General features: G+C 39.8%; 2 protein-coding genes across 2 annotated transcripts; both read right to left on the bottom strand.

Annotated features, from left to right (window-relative positions):
* Positions 1–3990: 3990 nt before the first annotated feature.
* On the bottom strand, positions 3991–5695 carry LOC140491785 (liver-expressed antimicrobial peptide 2-like). The gene is made up of 3 exons (XM_072590187.1): positions 5612–5695; positions 4795–4934; positions 3991–4279 (listed from the first exon to the last, which is right to left on the bottom strand). The coding sequence occupies exons 1-3, from the start codon at positions 5675–5677 to the stop codon at positions 4243–4245; spliced, it is 243 nt and encodes an 80-aa protein (XP_072446288.1). The 5' UTR covers positions 5678–5695; the 3' UTR covers positions 3991–4242.
* An 8820-nt stretch (positions 5696–14515) lies between these two features.
* Positions 14516–16432, bottom strand: LOC140491786 (liver-expressed antimicrobial peptide 2-like). The gene is made up of 3 exons (XM_072590189.1): positions 16353–16432; positions 15280–15419; positions 14516–14730 (listed from the first exon to the last, which is right to left on the bottom strand). Exons 1-3 carry the CDS (start codon positions 16416–16418, stop codon positions 14694–14696), a joined length of 243 nt encoding a protein of 80 aa, XP_072446290.1. The 5' UTR covers positions 16419–16432; the 3' UTR covers positions 14516–14693.
* Between the last annotated feature and the right edge of the window lie 4031 nt (positions 16433–20463).

The following is a 20463-nucleotide window of genomic DNA, read 5'->3' on the forward strand; positions in this document are numbered from 1 at the left end:
CAATATCATTTATTGTATCCATTGCTCCTGATGCGGTCTCCTCTACATTGGGGAGACTGGATGCCTCATGGCAGAGCACTTTAGGGAACATCTCCGTGACACCCGCACCAATCAACCACACGACCCTGTGGCCCAACATTTCAACTCCCCCTCCCACTCTGCCGAGGACATGGAGGTCCTGGGCCTCCTTCACCGCCGCTCCCTCACCACCAGACGCCTGGAGGAAGAACGCCTCATCTTCCGCCTCGGAACACTTCAACCGCAGGGCATCAATGTGGACTTCACCAGTTTCCTCATTTCCCCTTCCCCCACCTCACCCTAGTTCCAAACTTCCAGCTCAGCACTGTCCCCATGACTTGTCCTACCTGCCTATCTTTTTTTCCACCCGTCCACTCCACCCTCCTCCCTGACCTATCACCTTCATCCCCTCCCCTACTCACCTATTGTACTCTATGCTACTTTCTCCCCACCCCCACCCTCCTCTAGCTTATCTCTCCATCCTTCAGGCTCTCTGCCTTTATTCCTGATGAAAGGCTTTTGCCCGAAATGTCAATTTTACTGCTCCTCGGATGCTGCCTGAACTGCTGTGCTCTTCTAGCACCACTAATCCAGAATCTGGTTTCCAGCATCTGCAGTCATTGTTTTTATCAGGTTTTGTTTGCAACCAACAAGCAAAATAACGTGAATTCCTTCATAAAAGGGAGATTTCTGTGGCTCAAGCAAGTCTGCTTCTTCTGCCAAGAGTCATGTACTCACTCTGACCAAAGAGAATGAAACATGCTCACATTTCAGTGACTCTCTGGAATGGAACGGTTTTTTTTCTGTGGGAACATTGGACCAACTGGGCTTGGATCCCCTGGAGTCCAGAACTGTAAGAGGCAACTTGATTGAAATGTATAAGATCCTGGGGTCTTGATGGGGTGTGAAATAATTCCCTAAAGACTGGTATCCTGTTACCAAGTCTCCATTTATTTACATATGGAGTGCACTTGAGACTGATCCAGTCCCTCAGAGCCAGCTCCCAGAGTGAGCAGAACCTCTGACGTTCCTGTTTTTTTTCTTTCATTACCCCCACACTCCCGCCTAACTGCGGCTGTGCTTGTTTTTCCCCCCACACCCATATTGTGTGTGTGCAGGTGTGAGACACAGTGAAAGACACAAGGTGAATGAATCTTTATTCAATTTCCACCATCAGGAAGAAAAAGAAACATCCAAGTGGCCAGTGACAAGCAGTGCCCTTCACATCAAAGGGCAATGCCGTGTGTGATCAAACAGTGAAAGGGGACACTGTTTCAAAAATCTGTCAATCAGGGCTCCTTGATTGGACCAGATTAACCACCCCAATTAGCGAACCCATTGTATGAGGTCAGCAGGCTGACCTCGCTAAAATCACTATGCACACTGCCTTGGTTTTTTACAGTCTGCCCAATATGCTTTATACTTGAGTACACTTCTGTCAAAAAAGGTCTTTGATTCAATACCTGCTCAGTGCAGTTTCTTCGAGTATGCTATTGTCTAAACTGATAAGATTAATGTGCACGATCGAGTCATGCAGATTTCATGACACAGGCGCAGTAAATGATCATGCAGTTTCTTTACTGTGTAATTAAGCTGCCCTTTGTTGAGTATATAGGTTATTTTCGCAAAACAAAAACTTCAATAAAGTAAAGTTAGTGTTAAAACAAGTTATCCTGGCCCAAGCATGAGCTTAGCCCAAGTCTCAATCCATCATTAAACGTGAAACCAACTGTCAAGTGATTTCAACATGAACTTTGTTTCATCAGTTTAGCTGGAGGTGACCAGATGACTGACTTGCCAAGCGGAGTTTTAATGCTGTCTAGCCATTAGTTGGCTTCAACCTGCTTTTTGTCAGCCACTAGGGAGGGACCCCATTTTGGAAAAATCAATTGGGTGAACAATACTTTATCTTTCCAGCAGTCTCACGGTGGGTGGCACTGGTCAGCAACAGAGCCCCATCTGTGAGGTGATTGCAGGCGCTTGCGTGGATCAGATTGACACATCTGGACGCAGACTGTGAGGGTAGTGGTAGCTGCAGGTGTCAAGTATAGGGGGCAGTGGGAACGCAAAGAAGAGGGAGGAGATAAAACCTCAAGATGGGTAACTCTGATAAGAAAACAGGACTGCAAATGCCTGCTAGTTTTCATATAGTCAACGGAATGCTTCCTACCTCCCATGTGGAAAGTTCCAGCACCAGCATGGAAGGGCCTGTCTGATCAGGAATTAACCAATGCTCCTCATTTGTCCAATGGGTGAGTACACTATGTAACACTGCCCCCTGCTGCTAGTAACATTACTGCAGCTGTAGGGGGCAATGTAAGGCGTTGGTGCCACTTTACTGCACCCACCTGCCATCGCTCCCTCTCCCACTGCCCCCTTCAATATCTGTCCCTTCCTCGGGAAACAGCAAACTTCTAGCCCTTGATAGCGGTAACAGATGATGGAACAGCTAGAAAAGAAACTTCTGAAAAAGGGTTACTGAACCCAAAACAATAACTCTAATTTCACTACACAGATGCTGCCAGGCCTAATGAGTATTTTTACAGCAGTTTCTGCTTTTGTTTCTGATTTCCAGCATCCACAGTTCTTTCGGTGTTTTGTTTAGTAAAAAAGAAAGATTGTGTTTGATAGAGAAATGACAAAAGATTCCTTCAAATGTCAGGCATATACCCTTCAGGCATGCAACACTTTATGGAGAAATTGCCTGCATCCATTGTGGGCCTCTCCGTTCAGAGACAATCTCTTTTCTACATTTTCTGAGGTTTCATTATCCTCCAATATCCAGTTCACGGGGGCACGCTATGCTCACCAGTTCCTCCTCCCAAACTCAAATTCTGCCTTTTCCATCTGCCCGTTCACTAACTCCTACTTCAAGCACGCTCGGTTTTATATAGGTTCCAGTTTCAGCCACTGCACTATATCCAAGAATGTCTTTCTGAGGTTTCTCAATTGCATCACTGAACTTAACTCTCATTTTAACAACAAGCCTGAAACAGTGTAAATAAGATTGGTGCATGTTGCTGCACTCACGCCACCAGAAACAAGCCACAATGGTCATTGTGCCAACAGCCTTGCTCCTGACCAAATGACCTATGGCCCCCATTCATGTAAAGCAAAGAGTGAAATTGATGAAAGCCTCATTGACTTGGAAGAACTCATTATTTGACAGACACTTTGAAAATACAGTAATGATTCTTTTTAAGTCTAAACAGTATCATACAACCAGTTATGTTACATATTCTGATCTAGAACAAATTCTTATAACTTAACGGATATAGTACTGTGCACTTTGAGGATTAGCATAATGACTTGCCTTGTCCGACTGAAGTTTCCCTGAGCAGTTCAAGATTGATACCCTTTAATTTTCAGACCATGTTATCTACTCACATGGTTTCACTACAGAATCAGAACTCAATTGCATGTTTCTGCTCAAAATAGATTGAAGCTTCTAACAGGTGGTGTATGGGAGGCAATCCAAAGAACTGGCGTGGGTGAGTACATAACCCACTGAAGTAAGTTAAAATAGACTGTGTTTATTTAAGTTTGCTCTGTGCAAAACATAATTGAATTTAAGCAATGTTGGTTGAATAAGCATTACCCCATTACACTTCAGAGGGCTCCATTCTGGTTTTCTCTCATAATTTCTATTCTGGGAAATCCACATCTTAACTGAACCATTCATGTTCAACCAGACACTGTACAGGTGAGAAGTAATATTCATTGACTAATCTCACATTTATTTCACTACGAGGATGCAATGCCAGGAGAATGTACGTGTATGTTTGACTAATCTTACTCTTGGTTTTTGAAATAAAGTATCTGGTTCTAACTGTTTGTTCCAGCTGAGTCAGAAAGGTATAAATGTAACTCTGGAACAAGTCAAAGTGAGAGTATTGCACAACAGTTACGGTGGATAAATGCATGATGGTGTTGCCAATACTAGATTTTAAAGTGATAAAAATTGAAGTACTTTATTTTACTGCTTTTCTTATATTCATATGTTTTAGTCAAATTTAATTGGTCATAAATACATATAAATATATTAATATGTGCTCGCAAATCAGCACTGTACACAATTCATTTAGTAGAGTACTTTGGTTAGAAAGTCGTTTACACAAACATTGGGCATAAACTATTTACATAAGTGCATTGGTCAAAGTTCATTTACATGGCTATCTCTGACAACTTGTGACTGTTATCCTGTACAAAAGCTTTGTTTGAATGTCAGTCTTCATGGGCTGCCAAGGCACAGCGCTTCTTTCTGTAAAAACAAGATAATACTTGGATTAGCATAATAATAAAGCAATGTGACATTTTCTTAATTATGTAAAGGACTTTAAGGGAACATGTGGTTGTTAAAATATCTATCATAATTATAAATGGAAAGACATCCCAATTAATTGTTTTTGCATTTACTTTTTTATGATTTATTCACATTTACATTGTATCAACTTTGATGGTGATGTAAACCATACTTGTTCTGCATTTGGTGTCTATAAACAGTAAAATTCATAATTTTGGAGAAGGCTTTAATTTCCTGTTTGAATAGATTACAATGTTTGCAATATGCTGACCCCAAAGATGGGTTTTCTTCGGAAAGAAAACAAAAGCACACACAAGTTTAAAAAGTTTAAATAATGTTGTGGAGCATATTGTGCAGGATGTTAATTAGTAATTTTTTTTTGGTTAACTTCATGAGCCCTTTCTAGTTAGGCCACAACTGAAAAACTGGCCATGGTAATCTTACATTATTTTGTCAAGGTTTTTCTTATTTACCTGCAGTATTTTGAGCTGCATTCCTCATTGCTCCTGCAAGAGGATCCAAGGGGCCTGTAAGTGATCCATCTCCAGAGAGGAGTCATTCTCCTGGCTCTCTGAAGCACAGTTTCTACTGGCCCAATAGCAGCACAGTCAGCCTGTGAGAAGAGGCACAATCACATTATTCATAATATCACTGCAATCATCCACTAAGTAGTTTAATAGATCTTAATAATGAGTTAATAAATATATTTTTACTCTGAAGCTGGATATAGGGCTAATGATAGCCTTTATGCATGAAACCTCATAATCAGATCTGTGTGGCCCAGACAAGAAAGGTATAAAGTGTCATTAACTCAAGTGCTTTGAATACAGAATGAGATTTGTGGTCTACTATCTCCATAGTAGCAATTTGAACCTACGGTATTTTATAAAATAAAACCTACATCTGATGGCACTTAAAACTGGTATTAGATTGCTTAAATATGCTGTGTATTGCTGTCCAGAAGAAACAGGAAGAGAAGTTTTACTCAGACTTCAACTGTTAGTCCCTTCACCAGCTGCCACAAGTTACAAGAAGAGGCAGCTCCAGAATGAGCCACCCTCCACTTGTTCCATCCTTCCTATCTGAAGGACTGGCATTAGGTTTGGTGCCTTTCCCAATGTTAGTGGCAAAAGGGGTCTTACCATAATAAAGCTCAGATATAACCACGTGTTTTGCCACTGTTGCACAGCTTTGTAGCCAACTAATAAAGCATTATAATGGAAAATAATGTATTACATTTCATAAATTCATTACATTATGGCATGCAAGAAAAGATTTGAGTGTAAGTACCTGATTGACGAAAAGAGTTGAAGCCATGCAAATAATAAGAACGATGTTCAAAATCTGAGCATTCATTTCTGCAGAGGATTCTGTAATAGCTGTGCACTTAGAAATATTGCATAGCTAAAACGTGTGATGCCTTGCATTTTATAGAGCAGCCACTTGGCATTGGCCCAAATGTTTGACGTTATTACAGGTGATTTTGCTGGCTCATGAAGCAAAGATCAACTCCTTCAGATTCATAATCTACCAGAGGCAGAACCAGCAAAAAAGATAACAAGGACTAAAGTATGGTTGGGGGAAGGGAAAGAAATACTCAGGTTCCTTGTGGATTTACAACTGTTTAATAAAATATAAAGGTTAAATGTTGTTAGACTGCACTACAGGTATGCTCTGAAAATGTGCAATCTCACATTGCCATCAATGCATATGCAAACCTTCCCGATCACCAGTCCATATTTTGAAAATATGGGCTAATGTACTAAATTTTAAAAAACGATTAAACTTCTTCTTTCAAACAGACTATGTACTGTTGGACTCTTACCAATTTTAATTCGCCAATAATGTGGCAGCAGATCTAATGAGTTTTGTGCCAATAGCTTTTAAAGATTTAGCTCAAGGGTGATGTTAGAGAAAAAAAAAGTTTCTCACAGTGAGTAGTTAGGCTTTGGAAGGCATGGCCTTGAAATGTGGTGAAAGCAGGTTCAATCGAGTTGTTTGAGAGGGCTTGAGATGAATAATTGGATAGAAATGATGTGCAGGAATATGAGGAAATTGAAGGAGATTAGCACTTGCTCATAGAACTGATACAGGCATATTGAGCCAAATATGTCTCTTCTGTGCCATAACAATTCTATGATCCATATTGTTAACATTAAGTTTTCTTCATATTCGTATGACAATGGTATGAGTTATACTAAAAGATTTATCAGTATAATATTAGTATAAAATCGGCAAAATAATAATTCTGACCAACCTTAAATAGAAGTTGAGCTGAATTTAAATCTTTGACTTCTCCATTACTCCATTCTCACTTTTTGCTTTTTTACATTATGACAATTTTCATTAAGTTCAAACCGTCAAAGAGAGAAGAGGTATGCACATGACTACTTTCTTGACGTCAAGTCATCCCAACTCACATTTGGGAGAAGTCATTTTGGAGCGTTAGTTATTGTGGAAATATACAAAAAGAATGCTAGCATTTCTGTGGCTCACTGACCTAATATTGATGTTAAATCCTCATTCCGAAAAGTATGTTCATTTGTCGGATGAAATTCAATGGACAGAAGTGTGAAGTGCTTCATTTTGTAGGTAGAACATGGAGAGACAATGTAAAATAAAGGGTTTAACTCTTAAATAGGATGCAGGAGCTAAGAGACCTTGGTGTAACCATGCAAAGATCTTTGATGGTGGCAGAGCAGCTTGAGAGAGTAGTTTATAAAGCATATTCCTAAGCTTTATTAACAGGAATTAACAGTATTATTATAGTATTAACAGTAGAAGCAGTTCCAGGAATGAACAACTTCAATTATGTGTGTACATTGGAGAAGTTGGAAATGTGGTAGTGAAGAAGAAAAGATTGAGAGCAAACTTGGTAGGGGTAAAACAAATAGAGATGGATAGCACTGAAACAGATCCTTCGGTCCAACTCATCCATGCAGATATCTTAAATCGTCCCATCTGCCAGCATTTGGCCCATATCCTTCTAAACCTTTCCTATTCCTCTACCAATCCAGATACTTTTTAAATGTTATTATTGTACCAGCCTCCACCAGCCTCCTGTGCTCATTCCATACATGCATCACCCCCTGCATGAAAACATTGCCCCTCCAGTCCTTTTAAATCTTTCCAATCTGAGCTTAAACCTATGCCCTCTAGTTTTGGACTTTCCGATCATAGAGAATAGACCTTAATTGTTCACCCTATCCATGACCCTCCTGACTGTATAAACTTCCATCAGGTCACCCTTCAGCCTCCAATGCTCCAGGGAAAATAGCCCCAGGTTACTCAACCTCTGCCTAAAGCTCAAACCCACCAACACTGGCAACATCCTTGTAAATCTTTTCTACACCCTTTCAAATTTCACAACATCCTTCCTAGAGCAGGAAGATCAAAATTGAATGCTGTATTCCAAAAGTGGCCTCACCTGTCCTGTACAGTTTAATATGACCTCCCAACTCTGATACTGAATGCACTGAACAATAAAGGCAAGTATACCATACGCCTTCTTCACCACACTGTCCACCTGCAACTCCACTTTCAAGGAACAATGAACCTGCACATTCAAGGTCTCTTTGTTTAGCCACACTTCCCAGAACCTTACTGTTAAGTATATGTCCTTCCCTGATTTGCATGACCAAAAAATGGCACCTCACATTTATCTAGATTAAACTCCATCAGCCACTCCTTAGCCCATTGGCCCATCTGATCAAGGTCCCATTGTACTCTGAGGGTACCTCCTTTGCTGTCCACTACACCTCCAGTTTTGGTGTCATTTTCAAACTTACTAACCATACCTCCTATGTTCACATCCATATCATTTACATAAATGACAATAAGCAGTGGACCCAGCACTGATCCTTGTGGCACATTGCTGGTCACAGGCTTCCAGTCCAAAAAACAACCCCCCACCGCCACCATCTGTCTCCTATGTGCAAACCAATTTTGTATCCAAATGAGTAGTTCTCTCTGTATTCCATGTGATCTAACCTTGTTTACCAGACTACCATGCAGAACTTTGTTGAATGTCTTCTGAATTCCATAGAGAGAACGTTCACTGCTCTGCCTTCATCAATCCTCTTCATCACTTCTTCAGAAAACTCAATCAAGTTAGTGGGACATAATTTCCCACACACAAAGCTATGTTGACTATCCCTAATCAGTCCTTGCCTTTCAAAATACATATGAATCCTATCCCTCAGAATCCTCTCCAACAACTTGACCCAACTGACATCAGGCTCACCAGTCTATATTTCCCTGGCTTTTCCTGACCACCTTTCTTAAATCAAGGCACCACATTAGCCAACCTCCAGTCTTCTGGCATCTTACCATGGCTATTGATGATATGGTTCCAAATGGATGGGGAGATACTGTTCCTAATAGAATGTTAAGAACGAAGACATTGATTTCATGTAACTGACCAAAGAAGTAATGGAGACATAGAGAAAAGGTTTCGCACACAATTCTGGAATATGCTGTCAATCAAGGTATTCCAGGTAGGTTGGATTATTATCTAATCAGAAGACTGCAAGGTGATGGGGAGAAGCTGGAGCAAGGGCCATTAAGTATGCCTTCCTTTTATTTGTCAGAACATTGAGTACAGGAGTTGGGAGGTCATGTTGCAGCTGTATAGGACATTGGTTAGGCCACATTTGGAATATTGTGTGCAGTTCTGGTCTCCCTCCTATTGGAAGGATGTTATGAAATTTGAAAGGGTTCAGAAAAGATTTACAAGGATGTTGCCATGGTTGGAGGGTTTGAGCTACAGGGAGAGGCTGAATAGGCTGGGGCTGTTTTCCCTGCAGAATTGGAGGCTGAGGGCTGGCCTTATAGAGGTATATAAAATCATGAGGGGCATGGATAGAGTAAATAGACAAGGTGTTTTCCCTAGGGTGGGGGAGTCCAGAACTAGAGGGCATAGGTTTAGGGTGAGAGGGTAAAGATTTAAAAGGGACTGAAGGGGCAACTTTTTCATGCAGATGGTGGCACGTGTATGGAATGAGCTGCTAGAGGAAGCTGTGGAGATTGGTACAATGACAACATTTAAAAGACATCTGGTTGGTTATATGAATAGAAAAGGTTTAGAGGGATATGGACCAAATGTTGGCAAGTGGGTCTAGATTAATTTAGGATATCTGGTTGCCATGGATAAGTTGGACCAAAAGGTCTATTTGAGTGCTGTACATCTCTATGACTCAATGACTCTAAGTGAATTACTCACTTCGGAGATCCAGCACAGACAATCAGAATGGTCATCTCTGCTCATGTACCAACTCTCTGATTCAGATTTTCTGTATACAGCACTTAGCAGCTTCAAATGACCAAAGTACATGATAGGTTAACTGATAGAAACCCCAGGTTGTTTGATAACATTGACATATTTTAAAAGATTGACAAGCCCCCTCCAACTCCCCCCCCCCACCACTTAGGATTATGTAGGGCTAAAAATAAAACTGACAAAATTAAAATGTGAGGATTTGATCAAAACATGTAAAATCTCTGAATCTATTTTAAAAACAGATATATTTCTAGACGCTAAATACCTCAGGAGGCTGGTGCCAGAGTGAATGTCTGGTGTTGAAATAAGCAATCAGCCATGATCGTATTAAGTGGTAGAGCAGACTTGATGGACAGAATGGCCTACTATTTTCTATGTTTCTTTATAACTCCTGACTGTTTTAATTGACTGAAACATTTATAATTTTCATTCTTCAACCCTGATAAAGTTGTAAATCACGTTTCCTACATTATGTACACAGCTCAGTTTATAGTTGCACAAGTTCTTTCTAAATGCAATTTCTCGTTCAGTTCCTGCTCTGTGAAAATAACCTTACAATGCAGTTTTCTTCACATGCGATAGTGCCGAAAATGATAAGGTCTATAATCGTAACTTGATCAGGCCAGCTCCTTGAGTTAATGACAATGGGCATGCAGTGAGATCACGTAGTCAACATACTGTCTTTCAATTTTACTTTAATACATAAGTTCTATCCATAAAATGTTGCAGTTAGGTTTCTGCTGCGAACTAAACCAAGTAGAGACAAAGCCTAAGATTAACCTTGAATCTAAGCCCAAATCTACCCATGAACTTGAATGCTACCAATAAGTAAATTCCAGTTTCAAATTATCCTCCTAGGCTGAATCTTCTGCTGAGCATGGAATAAATGTTCTTCCAGTATAAATGTCAGGGGCTGATTGTGCCTCCATTTGGCTGGTTCACCCCACAGCTTTCTATCAGCTCTGGGGCATTGGTAGGCTGCCAATGAGCATCCTCTGTCTCTGAGAGAATCTGAGTAATCAAGTGGCGCAACACAATGGCTCAGTGGTTAACACTGATGCCTCAGAGCACCAGGAACATGGGTTCAGTTCCAGCCTCTGGTGACTATGTGGGTTTCTGCCCGGTGAGATGGTTTCCTCCCACAGTCTGAAGATGTGCAGATTAAGTGGATTGACTACTGTAGTGATTACCCTGTAGTGTTTAGGCTAGGTGTGTTAGGCATGTGGGGTTACAGGGAGAGGGTGGGAGAGCTGGGTATGGATGGGATGTTCTTCAGAGGGTTGGCACAGACTCAATGGGCCAAATGGCCTCTTCCCATACTGTAGAGATTCTATGATTCTACTTGACAGCAGGTGTCTTGTGCAGGCAGCCCAGTGGGGAGTGGACTGTGCAGCAGTGGAATTCAGACTGTGAGATGAAAATAGGTGTTGGATAAGGCTGACGATAACAAGAACTGATAAGAGACTTTACAATGGGCTGTGGAGCTAGCACTGAATCATTCACGTCTGCTAAGAGCTCATCGTAACTGCTGTAACTCTCCCAAATAAGGACGGAACATTCGGGATTGGTCACGTGCACAGATAATTTCAAATAAGATATACATTTGGCATAGAGGCCTGTGTATAAAGCGTCCCAGGAAAATCCTTGATTTTTGGCAGGACTTCGAAGAATAACTCTGTAGGAGGTCCCCTATGTCAGGAGGCATGGTGAAGATATCAAGAGGGGTTCCAGCCTGCTTGCTGCCAACTCTCCTGGGTATTAATGTCTGGTGTTATTTACAGAACTCAGGGTAGTCAAAGACAATGAATGAAATTTAAAGCAAGTGTTATTCATCTAAGTACTTAATAAATTAATTGAGTTTTATAGAGTTCTAAGTATCTTTGTCTATGTATATATTGTTATCTCTCAGAGAAGTGCAACATGGGTCTTGCCTGTGGGCCAAGCTGGAATATATGGGCATGGAGTCTAAAGGGATGAGGCAGAGATTGACAAGATCTTTGGGATGCAGAGTCAAAGAGGAAGGGTTCACACCCTGAGACAGAGTGGGAGAATGTCTCTGTTAGACACAAATGGTTGCAATTAAGGCAGACACCTCCCAAGCCAAAACTTCACCACATTTAACGTGGCAGACTGAATACCTGCTCCAACCCTGGTAAAATACCACTGCCAGCATAGAAGGCCCTTTGTTGGTCATTAGTTTGAGTATTAGGTGGCACAGTGGCTCAGTGGTTAGCACTGCTGCCTCATAGTACCAGGGTCCCAGATTCAATTCCAGCCTTGGGCGACTGTCTGTGTGGAGTTTGCACATTCTCCCCGTGTCTCTGTGGGTTTTCTCTGGGTGCTCTGGTTTCCTCCCACATTCCAAAGATGTATAGGGCAGGTGAATTGGCCAAGCTAAATCACCCATGGTGTTAGGTGCATTAGTCAGAGAGAAATGGATCTGGGTGGATTACTCTTCTGTGGGTTGGTGTGGACTTGTTGGGCTGAAGGGCCTCTTTCTACATTGTAGGTAATCACTAGTTGGCCTGTAGGTTGAATGGTATACCCAGTGACTCCACTGGCACTGGTAAAGTTGCAGCTGTATGGAAGCGAAGGATGATTGGCCACAGAAGGGTATTGCTTTTATGGCACCTAGCTGCTATCCTGCTCTTGAAGGCTGTACATTTGCATGCTCACAGCTGGGTGGAAGAATGTGTTGCGTAGAGATGTGGCAGTGTTGTTTGGACTGAGTGAGTGGATGAATGCATGCCAGATGCAATATAATGTGGATAAATGTGAGATTATCCAGTTTGATAGCAAAAATAGGAAGGCAGATTATTATTGCTTCTGTTTCTTTTGAGTGATGTCCTCCACAATATTTATATTGTGTTCTTTGTTATATAGAGCAATTAGCCTGAAAGGGTCAACCTTGAAACTTTTTATGGCCCATAGATACAAGTGACTCTTTCTGGGAGAAAGCTAGTCACTTCTAAAGTTTATTGCTGTCTGTTAGTCTTACCTCTGCTGTTAACAACCATGTATCTTAGTTTAGCCTGGTAACACTTAGTGTCTTATCAATTGTATCATGATTAACCAGATAATATAAGCTGTCATCTTCCTATTATTTAATAAATTACTCCTTGTTACTCAAGTGTATGCCACTTCTGCTGACAACTTTGTAGTTAATCCTTCACAATTTAATATCAGTAAGTCCATTGATTAGAATGACAAGAAGGATTGGGGTTGGATCATCATCCCTACATGAGAGCTTAGTGGAGCCAGGTGCTAGCTGCAGACATCTCTTCCCACAAGGTGCCATGGGTGGCTCAGTGACTCAGTGGTTAGCACTGCTGCCTCACAGCACCAGGGAGCCAGGTTCAATTCCAGCCTCAGTTTGCACATTCTCCCAGTATCTGTATGAGTTTCCTCTGGGTGCTCTGGTTTCCTCCCACAATCCAAAGACGTGCAGGTTGGGTGAATTGGCCATGCTAAAATGCCCATGGTGTTTTAGAATGTGTGGGTTAGGTGCATTGGTCAGGGTAAATATAGGATAATAAGGTAGGGGAATGGGTCTGAGTGGGTTACTCTTCAGTGGGTCAGTGTGGACTTGTTGGGCTGAAGGGCCTGTTTCCATACTGTAGGGATTCTATGATGCTATATCCTCTGTCATTGAGCTTACTGCTGGCTCTGCTGCAAATATCTCTGTTTCTTTTGCAGTCCATTCTTCTCATTTGGCCTAGAATGTGTCTCAGCATGATGCAAAGCTGTAACTGCTCTCTCAATTAATGTGCTGTAGCTGAAGATTGACAACCTCAGAACTTCTACACATGTTATTAGCTTTCTTGATGCTAAATTTCACTTTTCTCAGCGGGTGTAATCTCCCATCAGGAGCTCTAATGCTTAAGATAATCCAAGCTCAGATGATATCATCTTCAATTGTTCAACCTCTCAGAATATAGCTAAAACATTTCAGTACAATCATATACTAATCCCTTGAGCTTCACTGTTGAACAGATGTCATTTATGTCATGTGAACCAATCTAGGGTCTTCAAAGCTTTCAAAATTTCTGAAGTCTCACTGTTCTTCCCTTTAGTGAGAATCAGGACGCAATTCAGGGCAGCACGGTGGCACAATGGTTAGCACTGCTGCCTCACAGTGCCAGAGACCTGGGTTCAATTCCTGCCTCAGGCAACTGACTGTGTGGAGTTTGCACATTCTCCCTGTGTCTGCGTGGATTTCCTCCGGGTGGTCTGGTTTCCAAAAATGTGCAGGTTAGGTGAATTGGCCATGCTAAATTGCCCCTAGTGTTAGGAGTAGGGGAATGGGTCTGGGTGAGTGGCGGGTCGGTGTGGACTTGTTGGGCCGAAGGGCCAGGTTTCCACACTGTAAGTGATCTAATCAAACTAGCAATAATCTTACCCGAGCACTCAGAACAGGGGGTTCGTAATTCTTATATGCTCCGGTTTTCTAATTCTGTACGTATTTTATACTTTTTTTCACTGAATGTGGAAGAAATTTCAATTAGGTCTCTCATACCTCCTTTCATTTTCACCGCAACAAGGAATGGAAAATGCCCATCAATTTTGACACACCCAGTAATTCAAAGTTACAGACTTCTTTTTAACTTCTTTCTTTCAGTAGTTGAATCTTAGAGCAATGAAATTCTACACATTTCTAGCTGCTCCAAACTGATGCCGTGCTCCATGTTGTGTGAGGATTAGCTACCACAGATTACACACAAAGGCAGCAGAGGTTGAGGTCCCATACAATAGGAAAAAATGCCAATAGATTAAAGATACAATTGTATTGCACGAATCATAACCCACTGGCATAAGGAAACAGAAGACATATCTATTTCAGTTTTCATACTCCAAAATATCATGGAATTTGAATAACTTTCAGACAATACATTTTTCCATTTTATTCAAGCTTAATTTGTTGTTTGTACAAAAAATACATTAAAATTCACTTACAATCAATTGTATACAATATATTTACAGGAATACATTGGTTGGCAAATAATTTACACAGCGAGATTGGGCATAAATAATTTACATAAATACAAAATAGTTTATACTATATTTGTGATTCTTTACAAAAATCTTGTTTGAATTTTAGACTTCATAGACAGCCAAGCTGCAGCGCTTCTTTCTGTAAGATCAAGATAATATTTGGATTAGCATAAAGGATAGAATATAACATGTTTACATGATAATCCAATGTGGTGTTTTCTTATTTATTTAAAGCACTAAGATTCATTTAATTATCATAATCCCCATCACCATTAATTATAAACAGGAAGTGCTTATACAATTATTGGGTATCTGAACTTTCATTTCTCTCTTTTGTTTTTGGTTTATTACACAGATACAATTTATCTGAATTTTGACTGCAGTAAAAACTGCTGTTTCTTGCATGTGGTGCCTATAAAGGGAATGATTCATGATTTTGGAGTTGACTCTAATTTCAATTCCTCTTATTTAAACAGATTCTTTGCAATATGTTGATTCCAGAAATGGATTTTCTTTGATAAATAAATAGCACACACAAGTTTAAAAATGTTAGGAATGTTCAGAAACACAATTAAGATTAATGATGATTTATATTTGATTAACTTCATTAGCCCTTTCTAGTTAGACCACAAGTGAAAAACTGGCCATGGTAATCTTACATTATTTTGTCAAGGTTTTTCTTATTTACCTGCAGTATTTTGAGCTGCATTCCTCATTGCTCCTGCAAGAGGATCCAAGGGGCCGGTAAGTGATCCATCTCCAGAGAGGAGTCATTCTCCTGGCTCTCTGAAGCACAGTTTCTGCTGACCCAATAGCAGCACAGCCAGCCTGTGAGAAGAGGCACAATCATATTATTCACAATGTCACTGCAACCAAGCACTAGCTTAGACAGCGCAACATTACATCCAGTGTGCCTCGTAGCAGTCGTAAATCAGTTGCTGTTAAGTGTTTCCAATATCTTTTTCTCTTCTGTCTTTTTAAGCACCAGCTTACACATCTTCCCGCATGCTAGTTCAAACTTCAATATTGGTAACAGCCCAGCAATACATAAGCATGTTTTGGATTGTTCGAACAATAGCTGCCACAAACACAATCTGCTGAGTAGTCATTTCATACTCAGTAGCTCAGTAGGTATTAATAATATTTTAGTAGATATTTTTCCCATAAAGTAGCTGTAAAATATTACTTGTTATCAGTCAAAAGCTACTGTATCTCTTATCTTCTCATGTATGAGTATAGACAATCAGATGTATGTGCTACAGATAAGAAAAGAATAAGTTAGGATTACTATAAATATTATAGATTTCAGAGTGGGCTTCGTTGGTCCATTATCTCCATAATAATGCAAAACAAAGCTACTGACACTCTAATTTACAAATTAAAACCTACTTCTGATTGCACTAAAATTTTGCATTGCTAAAATGCACCATGTATTGCTTTCCAGAGAAAACATAAGAACACAACATGCAGCCAGGCTTCAGCTGTTAATAATTCCTTTACTAGCTGTGACAAGTTGCAAGGCGAGACATTCCCAGAATAACAAATCCTCTGACATTTCTGTCAGAAGGGCCTGCATCAGGTTTAGTAGCTTCCCCATTGGGTACTTGTCATGTAAAATCTCCGGAAACAGAAGATATTTTGCCACTGTTGCACAGATTCTTAACTTTCTTTCAATATAATGCTGCAATAGAAAGTGTCTGTAAATATTTCACTACATAAATTCATGATCTCCTCCAATATTGTAATTTCATACTTACATACCTGAGTGTTCAAAAGAGTTGAAGCTATGCAAATAATTGCAAAGTATTTCATAAATTGAGCATTCATTTCCAGAGTACTCTGTAATAGCTATGCACTTGGAAAAATACAACGGGGAAAACCTATCCTGCAATGCTTTGCACCCTATTTTATAGGCAGCTGCTTGGCATAGACACATTTGCAATTTAGATACAGGTGATTTTACTGGCTCATGAAGCAAAGATCAAATCCATAATGCTTGTAATCTATCAGAGACAGAAGAGCAAAAAAATAAAAAGGACTCAAGTCTGGTCAGGGCAAGAGAAAACAATATTCATGCATTTCTTGATTCTACATTGCTTAAATAACATAAAAAGGTTTAATGTTGTTAGATGGCTCTACAAATATGTCAGCAAAATGAACAACCTTAATCTACCATTACTGATTATATGCATGATTTGGAGATGCCGGTGTTGGACTGGGGTGTACAAAGTTAAAAATCACACAACACCAGGTTATAGTCCAACAGGTTTAATTGGAAGCACACTAGCTTTTGGAGTATCGCTCCTTCATCAGGTGATTGTGGAGTATATGCAAAACAAATTGATCTTTCCATGTCCTGAAAATGTGGACTAAAGTACTGAGCACTTTAGAATTTCTTCATTATCCCTGATAATGACTGTTCTAATTGTTTTAAAACTCTGAAATCTATAATATTCAATCCTGATAAGTTTGCATTTTTCACTGGAGTCATTTCATAGTCCTTCAAAGCATACCCACACCATATGTACATTTGTTAATTTCTAGTTTCTACACAGCCGGAACCCTTGCACTTCAAGATAAATTGCAGAACTTCATAGGCAATAAATCTTTAACATTGGGGAGAATATTTCAACACATATTTGGTTGATCACTACAGAACCATAGATGAAAAGTTATTTTATCCTTATATGTTGTTTTTCTTACTCATGAGACTTCAATGCTTTTGAACACAATTAATGTTATACAATAATTTCTGGTAAGCATTCGATCAATACCTTCAAATGAAACCTCTATATTACTGTCAAAATAATCAAGTACAAAAATGACTAGTTTCAGCCCCTTTGCACATGATCCATATATTTTGAAGCGTCAAGTTAATAAATTATGCTGCACCAGCCTGATAATCTCACAGCAAACATCTACCCTTCATCAAATTTATTCCACTAAGGAATCTATTCCAACTAAATAAAAACTTCAATAAAACAAAGCTTTCTTACCAAATAAAATTTCCCTAACCCAAAGTATAATTTAAAACCTTGAGCTACCATGTCATGAATACTGAACATGAGAAGATGGTTATGCTTTGAATTATACCACTAACTCCAAATAAAGCAGGAAATTACAGTAAAAATCTCAGTTTAAAGACATGCCAGTGTGCCACGGGGGAGTACATCAAACAGAAACCTAATAACGTGGAATGGCGTTTTCACATAAAAATGGGTGGCTGCAGTTTGAGTTGTAGTGAAACCGAGGAGCTACTACTGTGTTAACATGTAAGTCTTTATTCTAATGACTAATGTTCTTTAGTCATTTGTCAAAAATGATCAAACCCTATTAGGATTGTAACAAGTGTTGAATTTAATTCTAATACACGATTCTAATCATAATGGTGAATGTTACCTAAATTTCAAATTTGATCCAACCCCAAACCTAAATATTGCATTAAATTAATTTTATCCAAAAATAATCACAAACTCAAAACCTTAATTGTGTTTCCATTAATACAATAGACGGATGAATGAAGAAAACTACTTGTTTACATACTCATGCAATTGCTAGCTGTGTGATTTACAGACTTCTTTGAGTTGATTCATCTCACCAACCACACTTTGGCTTCAGCTCTATGAGCCTGTTTAGGAATTGATAATTGAATAAATATATCTAATTGCATGTGTTATGCAAACCATGATCATTAAAAAAAAGTGATATTCTCAACCCTGGTGAGTTAAATAATTTTTAAAATATGCTCAGATTTTCAGAATTGGCACAATTTTTAACGAAATGCATTGAATTTCAAAACAAGTTAATGCTATCATCTAATGCGAGCATCACTGGCAAGGCCATTTGTTGTTTATCCTTAGTTGCCCTGCAGACTTGCTGATGATGGTGATCCAATACTGTTGCAGTCCATGTGTGTTGGAATGGTGGTTTCATGATTTTGACCCTGTGACAGTGAAGGAATGGGGATATCATTCCACATCAAGATGATGTACAGTTTGTTGGGGGGGGGGGGGGTGTCTCTTGCAGGTGGTGGCATTTCCATGTGTCTGTTCCCTTTGTTCCTCAAGGTGACAGATGTCAAGATTTGGAAGGTGCTGTTAAAGGATGAATTGGTGCAATGCATCTTGCAAATAGTTTACAATATTACTTCTGTGTGTTCATGGGAGAGAGAGTGAAAGTTCAAGTGGTGAATGGGTGCCAACTAAATGCGCAATTTCATTCTGGATGGTGCACAGGAGCATAGGAACAGGAATAAGCCATTTGACCCCTTAAGCCTGTTCTGACATTCTAGATCAGGTTGTTTATCTACCTTAATGCAATTTCCCACATTAACCCATATTCTTTGATGTCATTAGTATCTAGAAATGTATTGATCTCTGTCTTGAGCATATACAATCACTGAACTTAAATATCCAAAGATTCATTATCCTTACCACAGAATTTCCAACCTTAAATCCCTCTTTGTAGCTCCATTATTTTGATGGCTTATCCATTTAAGTTGGCCACAGAACGTTCATTGTGCAAGATTCAGAAACCATAATGCTGTTAAACATCAAGGGGAAATGGTTAGATTCTTTCTTGTTCGAGATGTTCGTGTCAGGAACTTATGAATATGAATGTAATTTGGCACTTATAGTTCAAGTTTCAATTTTGTTTATGGTTTGTTGTATCATACTTGGTCTGAAAGGACCTGGTGAATTGCAAATGGTTCTGAACACGATGCAATCATTGGTGAACGTTCCAATTTCTGACCAAACTGGATGGAAGATCACACATGAAGGAACTGAGGATGATTGGGCATCTGAAATTACCGCAAGAAACGAATGCTGCAATGTCCTGGGTCAGAGATAATTGGTCTCCAAAAGTCATAACTATCTTTCTTTGACCTAAGTCTGAACAAAAATCTGTAAAAATGTGAATTTTCAGAAACTTCAATTTTGCTTGGGGTCTTTTATGCCACATTTGGTCAAGTACTGGGTTAAAATCCTGTGGAACTGATACACAAAATATTAAAAGCACTGCTGCTGACCATTTAGAAAGGCCTTATTAGCCCCAAATCACTGGTGTTAATTTCTAGCAGCATTAAATTGAAAAATTAGGTCATATTAAATCTAAAATTGGTATTAGCAATAACATTAGTAAATTTGCTGATGATACTAAGCTGGGTGGCAGGGTGAAATGTGATGAGGATGTTAGGAGATTACAGGGTGACCTGGACAAGTTAGGTGAGTGGTCAGATTCTTGGCAGATGCAGTTTAATGTGGATAAATGTATGGTTATTCACTTTGGTGGCAAGAACAGGAAGGCAGATTACTACTTAATGGGATCAATTTAGGTAAAGGGGCAGTACAAAGAGATCTGGGTGTTCTTGTACACCAGTCAATGAAGGTAAGCATGCAGGTACAGCAGGTAGTGAAGAAGGCTAATAGCATGCTGGCTTTCATAACAAGAGGGATTGAGTATAGAAGCAAAGACATTCTTCTGCAGCTGTACAGGGCCCTGGTGAGACCACACACCTGGAGTACTGTGTGCAGTTCTGGTCTCCAAATTTGAGGAAAGACATTCTGGCTATTGAGGGAGTGCAGCGTAGGTTCATGAGATCAATTTCTGGAATGGTGGGATTACCTTACACTGAAAGACTGGAGCGACTGGGCTTGTATACCCTTGAGTTTAGAAGGCTGAGAGGGGGTCTGATTGAGACATATAAGATTATTAAAGGTTTGGACGCTCTGGCGGCAGGAAACATGTTTCCGCTGATGGGTGAGTGCCGAACCAAAGAACACAGCTTAAAAATAAGAATGGCCTACTCCTGCACCTATTGTCTATTGTCTAAAAAGACATGGTGAGACCACCCACAGAGTGGTTATTGTTT

The sequence above is a fragment of the Chiloscyllium punctatum genome, chromosome 20, assembly GCF_047496795.1.
Source record: "Chiloscyllium punctatum isolate Juve2018m chromosome 20, sChiPun1.3, whole genome shotgun sequence".
Classification (NCBI taxonomy): Eukaryota; Metazoa; Chordata; class Chondrichthyes; order Orectolobiformes; family Hemiscylliidae; genus Chiloscyllium; species Chiloscyllium punctatum.